This window comes from Opisthocomus hoazin, chromosome 18, assembly GCF_030867145.1.
Source record: "Opisthocomus hoazin isolate bOpiHoa1 chromosome 18, bOpiHoa1.hap1, whole genome shotgun sequence".
NCBI classification, from domain to species: Eukaryota; Metazoa; Chordata; class Aves; order Opisthocomiformes; family Opisthocomidae; genus Opisthocomus; species Opisthocomus hoazin.
Genome location: NC_134431.1, coordinates 19,809,607 through 19,832,418, shown reverse-complemented (window position 1 = coordinate 19,832,418; position 22,812 = coordinate 19,809,607). Strand labels below are relative to the sequence as shown.

Below are 22,812 nucleotides of genomic sequence, written 5' to 3'. Positions count from 1 at the left end.
TAATTAAAGTTATATTTAAAACCATGTCTGACTTTGATTATTTGTACAAACTCAGCTCTCTCCCATCTGCCACTACAACCACTCTCCAGTTTTATAAGTTGAACCTGTGACAAGGTTAAGTTGGCCTGCTTAGTCATTTTTCCCTACCCACAGCAAAAAACAATATCCTAGAACTCTAAAGTGACGATACATTTAGCATTTCTCTACACTCTTATCCCCCTACAGATCCTTGACATTGGTAAAGTAGTAAACAGTATTTTCTACTCCTTTCTGATGAAATAGAAAGGAGAAAGATAATTCACTCTTCTCTAAGGTTAGACAGAAAATAGCAACAGTGCTGCAAATTTTTTAATGATTCATCAGGCTGCCTGCAAAAGAAGCAAGACCCTTTCCTTCTGTATATATCCTCTGCCACCTGAAAACAGATAAATCCACTCATGTAAATCTAGCAATACTTTATTGTTCTTTGAACCCCACAGTAGTTGTAATGTCTGAAGAATGGGGCACATTCACAGCGTTAAGATGCAGCGCCGCACCATCCCAGGAATCCCAAGCAAAATGACACCTTCTGCAATGGCAAAAAGCAACTTCCTGGAATTTTTACGAAGTGGCAGTAAAGTTCTCTCCTAGAAACAATGTTCTCATCATTCTCCCAGTAGCTGGAGAAGAGCAAGATTCACTGGAAAAGCATATGCCAGAGCCAGTGGCAGCAACGCATGTAAACATGGAAGAGCTAAAGTTGACCCTGTGTGAAGTTCTTGATTTTGTTCATGTTGTGATCTACTGCACCAGTTAGAAACTGCACCCAGCCTTCCTCTGGTGGTGGACATACATGGCTTGTCCTGCAAAAGTGGAGGAAATTCATTAGGAAAGCCTCCTGGGTGTCTTCTACCTATGCATCCAGACAACACATGGGTATTGTCAAGTGCTGAATTACCACAGCGTTAAAACAGGACTGCTATAGCCCTACAGTACTTTGAGCAGTAAGAACTTGCATCCATGTCTCTAGTTCCAAATCTCAACAGGTATGTGCGTGTCTTCAATGGGAACCACCTTCATCCCTACCATCCTTTTCTTACTCCCATCCCTTTGTGACTGGATAACACCATAATTATTCCAAAATGCCACCATTTACTGTCTAGAAATGAGTTATCTTTGTCAGGAGGCAAAGATATCAACCTTCACAGCAGGGAACATGCACTTGTAAAACTGTAATTCATACTCACTTTGTAATCTCTAAGACTTTCTTTAATACTGAGGTCAACTTAGCAGCCTACAAAGAAATAAAAGGGAAATAAAGTGAGCCAAACATGGAAAGAAGGGGGCTCAGCAGTACTGGAAAAGAAAGGGGGGGTGCAGGAATACCCAACACAGCCAAGAATGAGTAAAACTGCCACAGATCCTGATGCTGAAGCTATCAATCACTGCCATGCTAGAAGCATCTCCCAACCTACTGCTGGCTGAGACAGGTGAAAATAAAGACAGGCTGCTTTTTTAAGCATACATTGAAATGCTTTTTTCTTTAGAAAGATAAGGCTACTAGAAATTGGTAACTGACATTAAGGCATGAAGTGACAAGTGTAATCCAATCTGATATTAAACAGTACTTTTTTTATTTTTTTTATCACCAAAAAATCAAGCCACTAGCCAAACGCAAGAAACCAGAATTAAGAATAAAAAATCTCAGATATGAGGAGATACGTACTTAATTTATGATGGAAGGCACCCCTGGAACTCATCTAGTACAACCTCCTGCTCAAAGAAAGGCCTTTGCTTTGAGTTCAGTCAGGTTGCTCAGAGCCTTGCCCAGACAAGTTTTGAGAATTGCCAAAGATGGAGACTCCACTGCTTCTCTGAGCAGCTTGTTTCAGTGCTTAACAACACTCACTGTGAGAATTCTTAATTTGTATTTTTTATTTAGATAACTTTATTTGATCAAGTCTACATTATCCAAGCAAGAAAGCAGACATGTACATCGGCAGCCTTAGATTTCACTTTCCTGAGGTACTGTCATTGGACGTCTCTATGGACTATACTTCAGAGCCAAAGCTAAAGTGGCCATGCTCTTCCCTAAAGAAGTAAAGATGACGAATGCATTTCCACCTGAAGGAAGCTAAGTGTGCGAGAACCAAAGAGGACTCTTCAACCCTAAGAACCTGTTACTGAGACAGTCACTAACACCTACCTCTCCCTGACAGTCACATAATCCCTCCAATTCGATTTCTTCCTGTTCTCTACAGCCAAGTGAGTAGACCCACAGGTAGGCTGCAGATACTTACATTGAGTCGCACAGCCAACTCATTCATAGGTGGATACATGCTCAGTGCCAGCTCATCAACACTAGAACAGAAGAGAGGGGAGCAATGGAAGAAAGTTACTGATAGCACAACTCATGGATCCTGGTCAAAGCCTATACGGACCCTGAATGTAAGTCATGGCAGTGCATGACAAGGAGACAATGTCAGTCATACCCATGGGATGCTTCTCACTGCCTTCTCAGACATCTGTGTGCCACTCTCACCTTAAGAGTAAGACATGGCCACAGCTCCACCCCAAGCTGCAAGATATGTTCCTCTCCTAACCTGCACAACTCTCAATAGCCTCACCCATGTCTTCCCGTCACACCTGCTTCCACCGCCTGCTCACGGATCCAATATCATAAAGGTTTTCCTAGTCCATTCTCTAGACCTCAAGAAAGACAGGGACTGCTATGGAGCGAAAAGCAGCATGGGGAGAGACCTGCTTACCTTGGACTGATCTCATTAGCAATGTCTGCAAGATCATCCAGCTGAGCGATCTGCTCTGGGGAATCAGCTTTGCCATAAGCCTTCACTACACCCAAGACCTTCTTCAAGCAAGCTTTAGAAGCCTTCATTAATCCCATGCAGGAGCTAAGCAGTTTCCGGTCAGCTTCTGACCAGTACGTATCTCTGTTGCCCCGAAAGCCCAGCTCTTCATCTTCCATGATGTCACTGTAGGGGTCTTGACCTTCCACCAGAGCCTGAGAACACACATGCGCTAAAAACCCAGAGCCTAACATCAATTCCAGCAATACCCAGGATGAAAGGGTAAACATAATCTAGAAATCATTCAAATAATTACAGAGGAATCTGTCTCCAACCAGCATCTCAGTGTCAGATTCTGTTGATCCTAGCAGGACTGAATTAAGAGAAACTAATCCCCCACTCCAATTAAGCAGAGCAAACAGCAAGAACCTAGCTAATAGTGCCATTCTTACATCACCCTAAACCGCCTCGCCGCCCCGCCCAACCCTCCCCTGCAATTCAGGACATGGCTTTATGGAAAACTTAAAGTAAACCAAGTTTGAGTTTAAATACTCATTAAGATCCAGGCATAATACAATCATCTAGCTCACATGAGAACAAGTGTAAAGCAAACCCCATACGTAAAATAATCCCTGTGTTCCACCACTCAACCATCACTGCAATCCATCACTGCAGGTTCCTCAAAGGCTTAGGGGCTTCCTTACATGTTCCATCTCCTCCAGAGCATCCTTGACCACACCTAGACATGCAGCCAGAGCTGACACAACAGCTGCCTGGTTATCTGCAAATGCAAAAGGATGAGAACTGTGGCACCCACTGATTCAAATCAGCTTGCAACAAAGTTCGTTTAGGTTTGCAGTCACTAGATCTTGATATTATGGATCAAAGTTTCTGTAGAGCTCAGAGCTACATTGTTACCATGCAAAGAATCTAGCCTGGCTTCCAAGCCTATACATTTCAAAAACAGCTGGGTTTTGCACAATAGCTGAGCCTTCATTGTACTAGCTAGAATGCCCTTTGCAAGGGCTATTGATACTCCAAGACAACACTTCCTAGTTCTGTTGTCCTGCATACACAATACTCACCTCTTGGCAGGTTGGACACTCGCTCACATGCCTCCCACACACCACCAGTGGATACAAGCTGTTCCTGAGACAAGCTGAAACAAAACAAAGCCCCACAAAGTTAGACTCAGTAACACCACTCTGCTAGAATGGGTTTTTCTTTTCTGCACCAGGGATGATGCATACTAGCACAAGCTCTGCTGAACTAACATCACCAACCAGCTTGTTACACATGTATGTGTAAAGCAAGAAGTGCTAAGTTTAATTATCTGTTAGAACCAGAAGCAGGAGCCTCTTACAAAGGCCTTTTAAGAAGCTTAGGCATATTAGTTATCTTTCAGAATCTATGCAAAACAGAGGTCTGTATTAGAGATCGCTGACTTCTACCTAAAGGCAGCGGCATGTAATCTATAAAGAGGAAGTGGTCCACAGTAGTTCAATAACTAGCTTTATAAAGTTCGCAATCATTGTATATGACAGTTCACCTGAAGGGCAAAAACTGCCAGTGCAAATGCTATCCAGCACCTTCATGGGAATCCTGCTCCCAGCACCTTTCCTTGCCACAGACAGGATGAAAATCTATTCTCCACATAGACAAACATACCTGACTCAGTCACTGGGACAAGAGGGTACTGTCAGGGCCTTTTGTGTGTTTCCTCCTGGGAGTTTAGTCAGCTCAGTTGAAGAGTTTAATTCACCAAGTACAAGGTCAGCTCCTTTGCTGATACCAGGTATTGTGAAGAAAGCTAGACATCAGGGCCAGCCCTGCCTTTCCCTAGGAGATGCTTCTACCCCGAGGTTCTTTCACTGGGCCCCATTTGTGCTACAACATAGCTGTGTAGCAGTTCTGTCTGCACCCAGTCTCATATCCCCTTCACTCTGACCTGGATCCTGACCACTGATTTGAGCTTCCTGCCTTGACCTCACACCCAACTCACTGTAATGGACATGCTGGGAAATCACTGGATGGTGTCTGATGCTAGTTACTCTCTCTGGACCTGACACTGATCCTTACTTGCTGGCCTGACTTTCCAGCTTCAACTCATTGCTACGGGCTTGTCTGATGGTCTGGACTCTCAACTGAACCTCAATACCTTCAACAGCACTGCTCTGCTGACTCAGATACTGGGGAACAGGGCCTTTGCTGATGAGGCCACTGCCTCTACCTGCCTCATAACAACGCTCTGCTTCTGCCTCCCCTCTTCCCTTAGGAAGCTGTCTGCACTTGTTGCTTCCTAACAAGTAAACTTGTAACTTTTTCTTCCTTTTTTTCCTGGAACATTACTACCTGTCCAATGGAGCACTGAGAATTGTTTCTGTGAGTTGAATCATTCCTTCCACTACTTCAGTGGTAGCATCTCGTACCATCTTCCGAAGAGTAGTACCTGGTTGAGATTGAGAAAGAGCAAGCAAGTTGCCACAAAGTCAGCACCGACACAAAGCAACTGCCAAATACCAACAGACTGCTCCATGTGTGTGGGTACACTGTATAAATGAAGTTGCAGGTATTTTGAAGGAATCAAGGTGTTTCCGAGTTCCAAAAGGACTTTGTATAAGGATCTCAATGCTTTATAAGTATGAATACTCAATCAACTATACAACTTCCTACATTATCACTCTTTCACAGGTGGAAATCTGCAGGAGTAGACAGACAAGTGGCTCACTCATAAACATGTCGGATGAGGCTCTGAGCAATGTGGACCAGGGGAAGGTGTCCCTGATCATGGCAGTGGAGTTGGAACTTGATGATCTTTCAGGTCCCTTCCAACCCAAACCATTCTACGATTCTATGTTGCAAGTCTACAGAATAGCTGATACTGGGACTACCTGCTCATGATAACTTGCTTTCCTCCAGATGTCAGATCTCATATTAGGCTCTGAAATACTGGGTTTCTTTACATAGTGGTGAAAGAACTACACCCTATATAGTGGTGACTGCCCTGCTGTCACTATCTCACCTTGGCCCTTAGGGAGCCAGTAGTACACTGTGGCAACTGCAAGAATGGCATTTTGGACATCTTCACTCAGCTTCCGGCAATCCTGAAAATGGACAGGCAAAAGGGTTAACCGCGAGTAATGCATGGCTGCCCCACATTTAGAAAGTCTCACAAGCAATCACTTACACTCAGATTGCTTTGAGAAAAGCAAAGCATAGTAATGGCCGTCTTGCTTGAGAAACAAATACAGTACGACAAGAAGATACAGTAAGCAAGCTGTACACATCCATCGTAAACCACCTCATGATTTGGTAACAAAACACACCCTGGTGTGGTGATCATGTATCAGAGGGGATGAAGTAGCTTAAATCATTATTCTGAACTGGACGTCGTCTTTTTTTTTTGCTCCAAATGCAGGTGTGATAAATTTCTCTCAAGTAACAGCAAAAATATTGTGCATTGTTTGTTAGATCTAAGGTCTGTATTGTCTAGTATCTTGTATCTATCAGCAACCAGCTGCAGATTTTGAAGAAAAGAACGTAAGTATACTGCTGTTCAGTACGTCTCACTAACTCACAGAAATTAGTTCTCTGGGCAATTCTCGAATCCGATTTATACACTCTACAATGCATAGCCCATACCGACATCCCTTGTTTGCAGTGAACCAAATTATTTTAGTCAGGTGACCCAAGTGCTAGCTGAAACTTGTTGCACACACAGCAATTTCACAATCTGTGGGGGCTTTCACTCACCTCTGCAGAAGCCAGTGGAGGCCCTGAGAATGCCAGACTCAGCTTTGTAGCTTCCTGTGACGTTACTTTGAATGTCTGACCTAGAAAGGATTCAACAGGAGCAACAGAATAGAAAGTAACTTGGGAAAAAGGACAGAGCAGCTAGATGAGCAATATCTCTGATACTACTCCTTCCTACTGCTTGATTACCTGTTCTCCCTTCCAAGCAATACAAAGACATAAACTAAATCCCACTATGGAAGAAGAAATATTCCATAGTGTATTCGTGCCATGCATGTTGCATGTGTCCTCTGTCTGCTTTTATTCTAGTTTTTTTTTACTTAGCTGGTAGCTATATCCACAATCACATTTCGTGTCCTGGTCCATGACACCTTCACCAGGACATGCTGTGAGGCTTTAATACAAAGCAAAAGCTTTAAAGATCTAGTTCTGACAACTGTTCGATACCAGCCGCTGCTTTGCCAACGCCAGCACCCAGGAGGGGGGGCAAGCGCAAAAGCCCCGGCCGAAGACCCCCCGAGTAACCTGCTTGCAAGCCGCGCCCTGGCCCGCCCCGCGGCCCGGCCCAGCCCCAGCAGCGCAGCCCAGCGCCGGTCCACCCCGCGCGGCCCGCTGCCGGCCCGCCCCTCCCCGTACCTAGCGCGTCCCAGAAGCGCGGCAGCTCGAACGGCTCGCGGCTCTCGCCCGGTTCGCCCTCTGTAACGGCAGAGACAGACAGCCAGCAGAGAGTCGAGTTGGCCCGGTCCTCGCCCGGCCCCGGCCCCTACCTCGGACCCGTGCCAGCACCGCACGCAGCGCGCCGCGCAGGTCCCGCAGCGGCTCCCGCGCCTCCATGGATGCGGGAGCTGCCACCGTCGCGCAGCGCTGCGTCACCGGGTCCTACGGCCCGACCGTGCGTCACATCCGCTTCCGGATACCGGCAGGCATGACGCTGCCCCGCCCCCGCCCGGTCCGGTGCCCCGCCCCGACAGACGAGACCACCCTCGGAGGCACCGATACGCTTTATTGGCTGCAGGGGCGGCCGCTAGCGCCGCAGGAGCCGATGCGGCGGCCCCGGGGCGGGGCGGGGGGCGGATGAGAAACCGGGCAGACACCCCCCTACAGGAGCCGGTGGAGTTCCTCGAAGTTGAGCAGGTTGTTAGCGGCCTCGGACCAGGCTGCGTGGGTCGCACCGTCCATCTCGGAGGCGAGGCTGTTGGTGCTGTCCAGACTGTGGTTTGTGCCCCCGATGACTGCATGGCATTCGGGGCACTTACTCCTCTCCATTGCCCCTCCACAGTCCCCAATCACATAGATATGCCCATTTCTGCACTTGAACCAGTGGCCACGGGGACAGCCAATAGCACTGACAATCTGCACCCGCTCAGCTTCAGAGATCCCCAACCTCGACACAGGCAAGGCAGTGCAGATCCTCTCCAGGTGAGCCTTCACTGCAGCCTCATCTTCCTCTGTGAACTTCCTTGTCCCTTCCAGGATCTCACGTGCACTGGCAATTTCTGCTGCAAGCACTGGGGTAATCACCCCACTTGCACCTTTGCACCTTGCCAAAAGGCTCAGCAAATAGGTCAATCTCTGGATCTCAGTCTGCAGGTCAGAGAGCTCCTGTCCTGTAAAACTGAGGCGTGGCTTATCCAGCCACTCCTGGACTTCATCCAGCCGCTTTCTCAGCCCTTTTCTCTCATTTGCATCAATTTTGCTCATAGAATTGGTTAGGTCAGCTACACGTTCGTAGAAGTTAAGCTGGTTCTCAATTAGTCCGATACTCTTCGTGGAAAGATCAGAAGCTTTTAGCTTATCCTCCAGCATGAGGTACTTAAGGGGTAGATTCCTCTGCAGAACAGCATTCCCTGTCAGTGCAACCTGCAGTCTTTCTCTACTAGACTCAATTTCCTGTGCTGGGCCTTGGATTTTCTCTTTCACCTTTTCTATCTCGTCCAGCCGCCTTTTCACAACGGTGCCATATCTCAAATTCTTTCTGATAGGTGTCTGACAGATAGGGCATACCTTCAGCTTGATGACATCATCATCTTCATCCATATAATGATCAAGGCCTTGGGACTCAAAGACATGGCCACAGTCTTCAAGCTGTACAAATCGAGCATCTGGGTCTTCCTCAAAGCCAAAAAAGATCTGGGTGAGCTCCTCACGGTCACAAATAAGGCACTTCTTTGGGCAGGGCTCTCCACACAGTCCAATACAAGGATGACCACAACACAGTAGCTTAGCACATGGTACATTGCAGCGAGGTCTATTGCATGGTTCAGAGCAAAGATTAGTACACTGGTAATGCTGACACTGCCACTCACATGGCTCAGCACATCGAAAACAGCACTCTCCACACTTCTTTTTACACTTACTGTGGATACAGTGGTTCTGACATTCCAGCTGACAGGGAGGGCATTCTGTGGTACAAGGCTGCTGACACTTGTGGGAGCAGACCAAGAAGCGCTTGCACGGGCTGTTACATGGCTTATGAAATCTTCCTTCAAAGCAGATATGACAGGAACCTGAGCATACGTGACCACACTCCAGTGTGACAGAACACTTAGTCTTACATTCCACAGGCTTCTCATGTTTCATCTCCTCAGTGATCCAGCATTTAACTTGCTGGCTGTGGCCACATTTCAGCGTGACTGTAACCAGTTCAGGACACCGCTTAGTGCATTCCTGCCCACAGAATTTGTTGCACGTGTGCCCACAGTTCAACTTTTTCTGGCAAGGTTCTTGGCAAAGAAACTCACTGTCTGGAGTAGAGCATGGCACCATCTGCAGGTGGCCACACTTAGAAATAGTTTTCTCTACTATCACCATGCATGGTCCACAGGGCTCATAACATGACCATGGACAGCGGTGCCCATCTGCACAAAGCACCTTTTGACAAGGCTTCAGACACTGATACTCTTTGTGCTGTGTGTCATATGGGTGACATGCCCTTGTGCAAACATGTCCGCAACTCAACCTAAATTCACAGGGACGACTACAGCCTCCTTCTGGCACTCTGCTGAAGTCTGCTGCTGTAGATACCAGTGTCTTGGTTTCAGGGTGGTTTTGGCAGCAAAGCACCAATGAGTGGCCAATGTGACCTTTCTCCCGAAGAGTGTGAATGATCTTGCTCCAGAGAGGAACCTTGCCAAGCATTCTCATATTTCCAATACAATACAGCCCTTTCTTAGCTCTGGATAGTGCTACACAAATCCGATTAGGGATCTGTAAGAAGCCAGTTCTCTCTTCTTTGTTGCTCCGCACGAGTGACAGCAGAATAATATCATTCTCCTCCCCCTGGTACTTATCTACTACATGAACCTTCACACCTGCAAAGGTCTTGGCTGGCATAAGCTTACGCAGACAGAAAAGCTGTCCAGTATAAGTAGTGAGAATGGTGATCTGAGAAGGTAGATAATCCTGACACAGAAAGTATTTGCACAGTTCCACTACAAACTGGGCCTCATGTGGGTTCTGGTGGCTTCTCCCTTCCTGGATCTCTTGCTCAGGAAAGTCATGTTCCACAAAGAATAGGTTAGATAAGACCCCCTGAAACAAGAGAAAGGAATGTCAGAAACAGAATTCTAGCTTCTGTCACTGCAGCCTGTTTACATGTCCCCGATTATCCACTGACAGAAGGAATCTTAAGGAAAGGACTACAGTATGCAGTTACTGCATACTTCGGCAATTTCCTCTTAGATTTCCATAGTCTATTCATCAGATAGGAATTTAAGCTTATTAATCACATTTCATCTTACTAGTGACATTTCAGTATCCTAATATGAAATCGGTTCCCGTGGATGATTTTATTCCCTATCTTTTCAGGGTTGTTTCTACTGTACCTTTTCAGGTTATAGACAAGAGAAGATTAAGTGCTAGTAGCGTTTCTCAAAGCATCATAGTTCTGTTTCAAATTCATGGCGTGAACAATGTCTGATTTTGGCTATGTGGGAAACAGATAGTAAGTTAGTAGTGTACAGGGCTTAGCACTTGCCTAAAATTTCTTAGCAAAAAACATGCCTTCTCTGTTGCTGCAGTAAAAACATAAAGAAGCAAGAACTGCTTTTCCACCAGGAAAACTAGGAACACTACTCTGTAGGGTTGTCTGCTCACCTGTTCAAAAATTCCATTTGAGTTAGTACGCACCTTTATTTTTTGCCTATTAACTGGAATTCTTCTACCCATAAGAACTTCTTGGGCTGTATGCCAAAACCCAGAGACTGTTTTTATGGGGAAAGAACAGTTTTTGGAGATCAAACACAGATCGCTGGTTTTCCAGGATGTCCATAGTGGCATAGTGTCCACTGCTGCACAATTTAATTCAGTGATCACTTATGTTGGTTATTCTACTAGATGGGAAGACTGAATTTTGATGCCTTTTGGAATCTCAAGTTTGCTTAAGGCCAGACAGAACCATAAGATTCTCCAGAATAGCTTCTCATAGGAGAAACAGGGTAAAATTTTGTGGTCTCCTAAGTTGTTGAGTGTTTTGGGTGGGGTTTTTGCTGTTGATGGGTTTTTTGGATGGGGGGGGTAGGGGGGGGGAGTTGTTTGGGGGTTTTTTGTTTAACTAAAGCATCTTCTACAAAATACTTGGTCTGGATTTCAAGATACCAAAAGAGGACCTGCCACCTTCCCAGACAGCTTATTCTAGTCATTAAATCACCTTCAGTATTAATTTTCTCTTGTCTAGCTTCAGCATTCTTCTATAGTTTTCAATGTGCAAGCTTTGAACTAATTAGTACTCTTTTTTCAAGAAGAGGTATATATGTAGGCTAAGTTACTGTAATTCTCCTCCTGTAACTATCTCCAATTCTTTCTCCAAGGGTTTTCAGTTGCTTGTGTTTCAGAGATCCAAGGCCTAGCTCTGCTACACCATAGCAGTGTAACCTTGGCTCAGATTTCTGAGGAAATAGTTAAGTTGTAACAGAGAGCTGTGAGCAAGCCTGCAGACCAGGACTACTAAAGGTAAGAAAGGTAAAATTACAGAGAGAGATATGATTGCTAATAGTTCAAAGATGCAAGAAAAGCACCAACATGGAGAAATACAAAATCCTAATTAAGATGGGGAAATACAAATCAGAAAACAGGGAGTTAGTGTGAAGATGGAAAGTGAGGAACATGAAGGAAGAAGCAGAGGCTGACACTTCTAACTGATACCTGCCTGACTACAGCAAAGACTCTTCAAGTGTCTTATGGCGTGGCAAGTATACTAACTATAATAATACTAACTATAATAATTAGTAATACTAACTATAATAATTAGTATACTAATATTATATCACACATTTCTTTGATTCAGGTATAAAATGCAATAACTGAATTTGATCTAAGAATTTGAAATCCTTGAACACGATATTTTACAGAAAGTCATTTTAGCCAGTAACAGGGGACAAAAGCAATTGCTTCAAGTGCCGAAAACTCACTTTTATGTTCTCATACTTCAGGACAGAGGGATGGTTCTCCAGCTCCTGGTATATATGAGGAGTGAGAAGCTGGGCAATTTCAGGACGCATACGGTGCTGAAACACAAAGCAGCTTTATCAGTCTTCAGGAAGAAGCACCATATTTCCCTGTCAATATTCTGTTGTTCCACTGTACGGACTGTGGCTGAATCCAAGACAAAGTTGACTTTCCAGTAAGAGTCAAGAAGGGAGCAACTCCCATTCCCCACCCTCCCCCACCCCATCACTTCCATCACCAGCAATTACAGGGGGAGCAGTAGCAGAGTATCTTCAAGAAAATAATTTGGGAAGGTTGTTGTAATACGAATGCTGTTTTCAGTGCAAATCTAAGAATGCTGTTCTAGGTAACAAAAGCGAGCACCTCACCCTAACCACTACATGAGCTCTTCTAGGTCATTTTAATACAGGACTTCTGGAGGTGGAATTAACTTCTCCAAGCACCAAGATAGATGATTATAGCAATGTAGCAGGAAGCAGCCTGAGAAGACTTGTGGTGTCAGTCTCCAGAGTTCTGGAAGTTTCAGATACCACAATAAGCCATGTTTATTGCATGAAAACGTGGGAATGGCAGTGCTGTGGACGACATCACTGAATAATTAGAAATATACTGCAACACTGTTTGTGGCAGTTTGACAGCTCTTACCACTCTTCTTAGGAATTAAATAGCACATTCTTTTCTTTTAGGCTGCTCCAAGAATAGAAATATAAACTTAAGTGTACTACAAAGTTAAAACAACCTAAATGCAAATGTAATGGAGTTTTTTATAGCTCTTCCTCACTTGGTATTTCAGACGGACAAAGGGGAAACCGACTTTCACCAGCCGTTCAAAGAGAGAGACTTCCAGATTGAAGTTCTTGGCCAGGTCATATACATTTGCACTAGGCCGCAGCTGAAAGAGAATGGATAGGACGTCCATGTTTTAGCACATTTCCTACGTATTAGTAAGATTCTTCAGTCATCTCTTCTTCTGTCACTGGTCCCCCATACAAAGGCCAGAGACTGGATTCTTGCAGAAGTGCTGAACATCATAGATACAGTCACAACTGAAGTGGATACAAGCACATGTAGAATCGTACCAGTTAAAGGCAAGACCCACAGGAGCTCTTCTCCACAACTACAGGAGACAGGACCTGTGGTATCCGTGGAAGCTGGGGAGCAGTAAATCTTGGTAACCTTTCACATATGGTGTTTGGTTAAAAGGTTCTAGTTCATTTGCACAACAGTTAGAGGCATCAGTCATGGATGTTACCTGCTGGTGATCTCCAATGAGGATGAGGTGCTGGCAAGCTTTACTCAGAGTAGTAATGGTGTGAGCCTCAAGCACCTCTGCTGCCTCTTCTACAATGACAATTCGTGGCTCTACTTTTTGCAAGATCTGGCGGTATTTGGCAGCACCTTAGCAAGGAGAGAAGATAAACATTAGCGGAATATAATTACACACAGGCAGCATGACAAGAGTTTTCAGGGAGGGGAACAGGCTGCGTCCCAGAAAAGACTGACATTCTTCCCAGGATTCCCCACTTCAAGACTCAGCTTTTCAAACTTTAAAACTGCACCACACCAGGGATGCCTTCTACATAGAAGAGTTATTAGGAAAGGCAGGTGGGGATTAGAGTCCTATGCCTGCTTTGGCCCTTTCCTGACACTCTCGTCACACCTAAGATACCTACTCAACACATTGATCAACACACATAAATACACCTAAAGTTGTCTCTCCAAAGGGTTATATTACAATGAGCTTTACACTATCATCACTAGAAGATGATGTGGGGATAGCAGTGCAAATACTAGCTGTGCTTTACTCAGGCACAAGAAGTGGAGCATTTCTATTAGAAGAATGCTGCTCAAAATGGAGGGAGTGCAAGAGCACACACAAACTGCTCATGAAGTTAACTGACAACTCACACAATAGCCACATTTGCAAAGGAAGTCAGAGATTAAGAAGGCTGCAGACTAATGCAGAGCCTGACCCGGGCTGTCAAGCAACACTTGACGCTAATTGTTTTGTGACAAGGTCTTTTAACCATTACTGGATGCAGTGCAATATTGGTTTGCTTCCCAACTGCTGTGCACCTGTAGTTGTCATTCCCACAACTTCAGCCTGCTTGAGAATGCAGAGATCCTCCTGCAGCCTCAGTTCTGCCAGCCTTTCTGCTGCTGCCTGATACTGCTGTTCATGCTGCAGAATCCTCCGTCGAATAAACCCCTGATAAGTCCGCAGCCAAAGCCTGCGAAGAAAGTGCTGTTATCACACACAGCAAGGGGAACAGGATAGTGATCCAGAAGTTCCGAGTGGATTCAGTTCAAAACTTCTTATGTTTCTTTTGGGCAAGAGATTATTAGCATCTGTACTTAGTCCCAAACACACAGTGGAGATGACAGCACTGCCTGTGCAATACAGGGAAGGTAAGAACGAGTATGCTCAAATAAGGAGCTGAACAGATATGGACAGAAACACCATAGCTTGACAGAAATAGTTTGCAAACTGGAGCAGTCCTAGGAAACATTTGCCTAACAGACCCTCCAAAATAGCTCTGTCACCTGTAAAGCCTCCAGCGGGAGCTCAGGTCAAGTTGCCAAAGATCCTGAATAGCCTTGGCCTCTAACTCTGTCATTGCATTCAGTTTACGGAGCTCAACCTTCATCTTCTGTTTCATTTTCTTCCTCTGGCCAGCAGTTATCTGCAGAAAAAAAGCTCCTCGATAAGCAGTTACAGCACAAAGATTCTTCTTTGTTAGCATCCCCATGTTATTCTTTACACAGTCAAGCAGAGCCAGAGCACGCTAGTGCATGCATTTACCTCCCACTGCATAGTATTCTGTTGTTGTTGGGCTGTTCCTTCTTCCTGATTCTCCAGCTTCATAGCCAACAGCATGCTGGCTAGTTTATGAACAGCTCTGTGCTCTTCCTCCTTCCTTCCGTGAGGCTTTGCTGCCTCTTCATCGTCAATCACTCTGTCAGCTTGAATCAGGTCAGCCTCCTCTGGGATCTCCAAAAGCTCCTCTTCTGCTTCACCTTCCCACTGCTCCTCTCTCTCCTGCTGACCACCTGTGAGAATCACTAGTCACATGCAGTAAGCCAAGACACTCTAGCAGAATCACACTGCAGCAGTCAGATCACTATGTGGAAATTAAGGCTAATCTTCTTTCCACTACCTTACAGTATCATGCATCTTTCACAGTGTCTGTTAAGTAGTAGTGTCTCTTTTCTAGCACATATGCACTGCACAGGCAAACACACCTGTAGAGAATGAGGGGTTTTTTTGTCTGTTTGGTTGTTTTGGTTTTTTTACCTGGATTCTCAGCACCTATATTCTCTGCAGCATTCTGGGTGAAGACAGTTACACCAAGGCCCAGCCACTCCAGAATCATCGAGTGTTGTGAAGCACTGTAGTAAAACTCCTCATCATCCTAATATAAGGAAAGCCAAATCAGCCAGGCCTACTACATTTCAGAGTCTTAGGATGATGTCAAAGTAGCACCTTGCAGCAGCAGACAACTACGACAAGTTCCCTGAGGGACCTCCAGAGCTAGAAAGTCTGAGCAGCCTCAGATCTTCAGAAAGAGTATACCTCCTGCCCTTCAGTTTAAGAGGCTTTCATTTGGGCACTTGTATCTTTATGCTGATAAAGATCACTTAGAATCTCTGCAGTTTAAAGGAGCAAAATGTGAAGCCCCTGCCTGCCCCACCTGGTCTAGACTACTGTCACTTGGCACAGCTTGCTATTCACTTCCTCACTTTCCTAGTAGCCAACTGATGCTAAAAAGAAGTGTGCTTGGGGAACCTCAGGCTCATTAGCAGAAAGGGTAGTAAGCATACACTGGGACTGCTTGACTCCTAGGAGAGCGACCTCTCTTACCAGACCATTCATCAGACTGTCCCAGTGCTGGGGCGCAATGCACGCTTCCAAGTGGCGCTCATGCAGAACTCCGTATGTTGTACACTCCAAGTGCTTCGCTCCTTCATAGAGCTCCTGCTCAGCCTGTTTCATCTCACTGGTTATCTACTCGCAACAAAGAGAAGGGAGGCATCATCGTACTCAGAGAAGCAAAGTTCAGAAACAGCAGGACAAGAAACTGATAAAGTGAACAAGGATATAAGAATTAAGAGGCTGACTTCAGTGTAAGACAAGGTGAAAGAACAGGTGTGGAGGAAGTATCGTTAGCTCCTCCAATGCACTGGCAGCCCATCATCTCCAGTGAAGTCTGCACGTACATTCACATAGGCTCTGCGGAGATGCATTGGCAAGTTGTATCGGAATTCACACTTCTTCCTCAGCTCCCTCAAGGTGAATTGCTTCAGCACCTCACTGCTACTTCTGCCTCCGACACGGACCATCCCATGCTTTTGGAATGTGTATATTCCTGGGAATAAAAGATAAATATTAGTACTAAAGAGGCAAGCTCTGTTTTCTGCAGGAGGACAAGGCATAGGTAGAACACCCTTTGTCTACAAATGCTACACTGGATTAGCCTGAGTGAAGTTTCCTTACTGTGTATCAACGGGACTAGAGTCACTAGAAAAAGCCAAAAGGGCAGGTCATCATGCCAGAAGATGGGCAGAGTAAGAGCTATACTATAATTTCCACCTGACCCTCCATCAAACTTGCCAGGTATAGGGCTAATCCTAACCTGCCCACTGTAGGAGAAGGTCAGAGGCCATCTAATGAACCTGAAGGTTCATAAGTCCATGGGACCTGATGAGGTGTATCCACAGGTCCTGAGGGAACTGGCAGATGAAGTTGCTAAGCCATTATCCTTCACATTTGGTAAGTCATGGCAGTCCGGTGAAGTTCCCACTGACTGGAAAAGGGGAAACATAACACCCATTTTTAATAAGGGAAAAAAGGAAAACTCAGGGAACTACAGGCCAGTCTCACCTCTGTGCCCGGCAAGATCATGGAACAGATCCTCCTGCAAACAATGGTAAGGCACATGGAAAATGATGAGGTGACTGGTGACAGCCAACATGGCTTCATTAAGGGCAAATCATGCCTGACAAATTTGGTGATCTTCTGTGACAGGTTGACAGCACTGGAGGACAAGGGAAGAGCAACTGACGTCATCTACCTGGACTTGTGCAAAGCATTTGATGCTGCCCCGTACGACATCCTTGTCTCTAAATAGGAGAGACATAGATTTGACGGATGGACTACTCAGTGTATAAGGAATTGGCAGGATGGTCACACTCAAAGAGTTGTGGTCAACAACTCAATGTCTAAGTGGAGACCAGTGACAAGTGGCATTCCTCAGGGGTCAGTACTGGCACTGGTGATGTTTAACATCTTTGCTGGCAACAAGGACTGTGGGATTGAGTGCACCCTCAGCAACTTTGCTGACGACACCAAGTTGTGTGGTGCAGTCAACACACTGGAGGGAAGGGATGCCATCTAGAAGGACCTTGACAGGCTTGAGAGGTAGGCCCATGTGAAACTCTTGAAGTACAACAAAACCAAGTGCAAGGTCCTGCACACAGATCGGGGCAATCCCAAGCACCAATACAGGCTGGATTGAGAGCAGCCCTGATGAGAAGGACTTGGGGGTGTTGGCTAATGAGACACTCAGCATGACCCAGCAATGGGTGCTTGCAGCCCAGAAGGTTAACCATATCCCAGGCTACAACAAGATAAGTGTGGCCAGCAGGTCGAGGAGGGTGATTCTGCCCCTCTGCTCCACGCTGGTGAGACCCCACCTGGAGTCCTGTGTCCAGCTCTGAAGCCCTCAGCACAGGAAAGACATGGACCTGTTGGAGCGGGTCCAGAGGAGGCCACAAAAATGACCCAAGGGCAGGAGCATCTCTCTTATGAGGAAAGTCTGAGAGAGTTGGGGCTGTTCAGCCTGGAGAAGAGAAGGCTGCGGGGACACCTTATAGCAGCCTTTCAGTACCTGAAGGAGGCCTACAAGAAAGCCAGAGAGAGACTTTTTACAAGGGCATGTAGTGATACGTAATGGACTAATGGCTTTAAACTAAAAGAGAGATTAGATCAGGTGCAAGACAGAAATTCTTTACTATGAGGGTGGTGAGGCACTAGAACAGTTTCCCCCTCCCTGGAAGCATTCAGGGACAGGCTGGACAGGGCTTTGAGCAGCGTGGTCTAGTGGAAGGTGTCACTGCCCATGGCTGGGGTGTTGGAACTTGATGATCTTTAAGGTCCCTTCCAACCCAAATCATTCTATGATTCTATGGTACTCTTACCTTCTAAGAACTGATCCAGTGCATGGTTAGTGTAGCAGACAACAAGGATAGGAGACTTCTGGACAGTGCTTTGCCACACATGCTTATTAGTCAAGAGAGCCTGAACAATCTTCAAACCCACGTAAGTCTTTCCTGCAAAACAAGCTCAGAATCAGAAAAGGGTAATCCACCCTCTACGGAGTGCTTTGAAACACAGGAATCACCAAAACCAGATACAAGACTTCCTTCTAGGCTGCAAATCTGGTCTGTGCCAAGAGAGCTGACCCCAGAGGTAACTAGTTTACAAAATGTAAATGAAGTAGCATGACACTGCCTCTCTGGCCTGTAGTTGAGCAAGGCAATGCTCTGCAAGAATGTTGTCTTTTGGTGAATACACTGGACCTGGACGCAGGGTTTCCTGTGCATCCCTCAGCCCACTCCGATACTCACTTCATACATTGACATTTGGCTGCACGTGAAACATTCACATATTAGTGGAATACAAGCAGTGGCGCTTGTTGAGTTCAGGTACCATTTAAAACAGTTACAGTTAATCTTGTAATGCTTTGTTCACACAGAGGATCACTGCTGAACACTCCCAATTGTTCTAACATGCTATGAAGACAAATAGGACTGTTGCTTAGCAAGTGGTACCATGTTATCAAAGATGATTGAAAATCTTTTCACCCCAATACACAAGCAGAGCCAAAAGCACAGTTGGTGTCTGCTTGCAACTAAGTCAAGCAACGCGTAAGATCACATATGGGTATTTGAGGATATTTTAACCTTCTTCACAGCTCACACTAACTGGGCTACTCAAGCATCAGATAGGCACAGGACTAAAGCTTTGGAGACAGTACAGCTGGCTTTCTCTGAAGTTAATCTCCCTAAATGGAGGAATCAAGGAGAACTCCTTAAATGACAGACAGTTAAAGCAAATGTTTCTCACCAGTCCCAGGAGGTCCTTGGATAATAGCCAGCTCCTTGGTGAGTGCAAGACTTAATGCCTGTATCTGAGACTCATCTAATCTCAAGGTGTCCACAGAAGGCCACTGCTTGGGATCTAGAACATGGACACTTTGCCTTCTCAAACCATCAGGGTACGTGTTGTCATCTGACAGGTGATCTTCCACCAAGGGTGCAAAGTCATAGGCAGTATCCATTGTCAGGTATGTTGGCTTCTTCACTTGTGTATCACATTCCACGATGTACTTCTGGAATGGGATATCTTCTTCCTGGATTTCCTGTAACCCTTCTAACACATGCCGATAGGCCTCAAAGTAGGCAGTTGTCTCTACCATGAGGAAGGAGTCTGAGGGCTGAACCTCTGCCAGCAGTGCCTGGCTCTGTGCATTAAAACATAGCTGCACAACCCCGTGGGCAAGATCTGCATTATCACGATTAGAAACAGTGGCAAAAAGGCATGTTTCAAAGTGATCTTTGGACATGCATATCAGGGATCCATAGAGCAAACGTTTGGAATTCTGCCATCGTACAAACTTCAATGGTTTTATGTCAAACTGGACCTTGTAAACAATACCAGTTGGGGAACAGAGAGGGGTAATAATCCGTGTGTCAAAGTAGATCCTGATATCATCAAATTTTTTCCTTCTCAAACCTTTGTCCTCAAAGCTCTGCAAAAGCTCCAAGATACCTTCCCTTAAAGGCCTTACAAAGTCTTCTCTCAAAAGCCGGAAATGGGTGTCAAGATAAATGCTGGTGCTCTCATGTCTTCCAGAAACAATATTGGGGCGTAGAAAGGGTTTCTCATCATGGTGTACCTCATTGTATGTCGGATAAATGGTCATTGTACGATAGGTTTCTTCTTGACCATCAGTCCGAGGCTGCATAAGAGTATAGTTATCAGCCCTCAGCGTGCCTTCACGTCTCTTCTCCTGCAGATGCTGTACAAGCATCTGGACTTTACTTAGATTCTTCTCTGTTTCTTCTGTGATGTCCACACCAGAAGCTCTCAGGGCATTCATGGATGCTGGCAAGACTGTCAGGAGAATGGAGATTTTCTGCACAGAGCTGGCTGGGAAAATACTGATCAGGTCCTGAAGAAGTGAAATGATGTTGCTAATATGCACAGGGTACTGATGACGAACAGCAGGGACTGCTTCTGTTACCATGTCAGACACATACTGTGGCAGACAGATCTTGAGAAAGTTGGACTCCTTCACCACTCCAAGAAGCTGTTGGACACTCTGTCTATCCATTCGGGAACTGCATGCTTTTCGAAGCACCTGGCAAACGAGCTGAAGGAAATTTGGTTTCATAGCCATTTGGGAAAGAAGTTCCTTCAAACCCGAACTGGAAGCAAGCGTGATGACAACTTCTGAAGCGTCTTTCTGGAGGAGACTTTCTAGGAATTTATAGCCAATCCTTTTGACTTGCTGAGGCGGCTCACTGAGCTGGGGACCACCTGGGGTAGGGTACTGGCTGAAATGAGGATTTTCCCGAGGTTGCATCCTCCTTCCCCTACCTTCATTTTCCTGCCCATTCCTCAGCCCTCTAGCTCCTTCCTGGGCTTGCTCACCTTGATACCTCCTTCCCTTGCCCTCATTTTCTCGCTCATTCCAGGGTCCTCTGGCCCTCTCATGTGTTTGCCCACCTTGATACCTCCTTCCCCTACCTTCTTTTTCTTGCTCATTCCAGGGTCCTCTGTCCCTCTCATGTGCTTGTCCACCTTGATACCTCCTTCCTCTAGTCTCTTTTTCTTGCTCATTCCAGGGTCCTCTGGCCCTCTCATGTGGTTGTCCACCTTGATGCCTCACTCTCCTTCCCTCATTCTCCTGTTCATTCCAGTATCCTGTGGCTCCACTGTTGGCCTGTCCACCTTGGTTTCTTGGTTTATTCTTGCTTGATGGAGGAACCCTCCAAATCCAACCACCAAATCTCTCCTCTCTTTGCCCAGGCAGAAGAGTATAATTACTGGCTTGGGGGCTTTCCCCTAACTGAGCTGCCTGGTCTGACACATTATTTGTTCTGTTTCTGTCTCTTCGAATAAAGCCAGTATCCCAGTGATCTGCATGCCCTTAAAAAAATAAAATAAAGACACTCCTTAATTATAAATTAATCACATTAACCTGCCTCCTGACACAAATGCATAAGCATTTTGGCCTGACAGCATATTTTGGACATCCGGCATCAAGTTAGAAAACTACGAATGTATTTGCAACCAGATTTTCAAATCAGTGTTTCCTTTGCACTCCTTTTTCTAACTGCTAAAAAAAGTGCCAAGCCTAGAGTTCACTTAAGCTGTTAAGCCATGAAGACACTAAAAAAATGAACCCTTTTCCACAGAACAGAAAGCATAATTAAAAATGGCCAAAGATGAAGTTTCCTGCACAAAACAGGATTTCCTCAGGAGTTAGCAATCATGGAAATAATGGCAAAGGCAGCAGTAGCTGACTTTGACTGACTCTATATAGGACAGTTAAAACACAGACCTGGACAAAGTCCAGCCTCTCAGAGTAACAAGAAGCATTGACCATATAGCCTTTGTCACACTGTCAACAGAATACTCAGGGAACAACTGAATACTAGCAGAAATAGTTAGCAAAGAGATTGCTGCAGCGCATTATCACCTCACAGCCCCAGCCAGACTCCGGGGGCAAATAAGGAAATATTGAAATTTAGGCTTAAGAGAAAATTTCACTATAGAAAGGCAGGGAAGGAGCGGATCCCCTCTGTACCAGCACCATCCCCCAGGCCTTACGTAGCCCTCCGCCCTGCACTCAGCAGGCGATCCTCACCTCTCCCTCCGGCTCGGGGCTGCCGGGAGCAAGGCTCCGGGCCGGCACCCTCCGCCGCTCGGCCCAGTGACTCCTCCGCGGGGCGTCGCCGCTCTCCGGGGCGAGGGCGCGGTCCGGCGGCTGGGGGCTGCGCTGCTCCTGCACCCGAACACAGGCGCCGTCGTGCTCGGCGCTGCTGCGCTCCCCGCACGGCCCGGAAGCCGCCGGGCCCGCCCCGCCACCGACGAAAGTTTCACTTTCCAGTTCCTCGCAAGGCCTGTCCCGCCGTCCCCGCCTCCCCAGCGGGCAGCGCTCTCCGCCCGGCCCCGCTCCCGGAGGGCAGCGCCCCCCGCTCCCGCCCGGCTCCGCTCCCGGCCCCGGCAGGCAGCGCCCCCCGCCCGCGCTCCCGGCTCCGCTCCCGGCCCCGGCGGGCAGCGCCCCTCGCCCACGCTCCCGGCCCCGGCGGGCAGCGCCCCTCGCCCTCGCCCCGCTCCCGGCGGGCAGCGCCCCTCGCCCACGCTCCCGGCCCCGGCGGGCAGCGCCCCCCGCCCACGCTCCCGGCCCCGGTGGGCAGCGCCCCCCGCCCACGCTCCCGGCCCCGGCAGGTAGCGCCCCTCGCCCCGCTCCCGGCGGGAAGCGCCCCCCGCCCACGCTCCCGGCTCCGCTCCTGGCCCCGGCGGGCAGCTCCCCCCGCCCCTGCCCGGCCCTGCTCCCGACCTCGGCGGGCAGCGCCCCCCCCCCCGGCCCTAATACCGGTCGTTACCGGCGGGCAGCATCCCTGACACAGAGCCTCTCCTGCTCCCTCCAGCACTAGGGGCTGCCGTGGGCAGCGCAGCTCCCTGTCACCGTCAGGCAGCCCCCACCCAGCGCCGCCGCTGCTTTCGGTTTCCTTTCCGGCCGGCGGGGCGGTGGCA

The 22,812-nt window shown here is 47.0% G+C and overlaps 2 protein-coding genes across 3 annotated transcripts; both read right to left on the bottom strand.

The window, feature by feature from the left end:
- Positions 1-4: 4 nt before the first annotated feature.
- CCNDBP1 (cyclin D1 binding protein 1) lies at positions 5-7,459 on the bottom strand. The gene is made up of 11 exons (XM_075438718.1): positions 7,307-7,459; positions 7,176-7,235; positions 6,540-6,619; positions 5,809-5,890; positions 5,139-5,235; positions 3,872-3,945; positions 3,491-3,567; positions 2,748-3,001; positions 2,280-2,340; positions 1,227-1,273; positions 5-842 (listed from the first exon to the last, which is right to left on the bottom strand). Exons 1-11 carry the CDS (start codon positions 7,371-7,373, stop codon positions 734-736), a joined length of 1,008 nt encoding a protein of 335 aa, XP_075294833.1. The 5' UTR covers positions 7,374-7,459; the 3' UTR covers positions 5-733.
- Positions 7,460-7,527: 68 nt separating this feature from the next.
- On the bottom strand, positions 7,528-22,753 carry ZNFX1 (zinc finger NFX1-type containing 1). 2 transcript variants are annotated; one of them, XM_075438708.1, is made up of 14 exons: positions 22,662-22,753; positions 21,920-22,057; positions 19,111-21,198; positions 18,183-18,314; positions 16,203-16,351; positions 15,847-15,990; positions 15,280-15,397; positions 14,788-15,035; positions 14,529-14,668; positions 14,061-14,215; positions 13,237-13,382; positions 12,766-12,876; positions 11,948-12,043; positions 7,528-10,070 (listed from the first exon to the last, which is right to left on the bottom strand). In XM_075438708.1, the coding sequence occupies exons 1-14, from the start codon at positions 22,672-22,674 to the stop codon at positions 7,638-7,640; spliced, it is 6,111 nt and encodes a 2,036-aa protein (XP_075294823.1). In that variant the 5' UTR covers positions 22,675-22,753; the 3' UTR covers positions 7,528-7,637. The 2 variants fall into 2 exon arrangements, with proteins under 2 accessions (XP_075294823.1, XP_075294824.1); XM_075438709.1 differs by having other exon boundaries at positions 20,797-21,198.
- Positions 22,754-22,812: the final 59 nt, after the last annotated feature.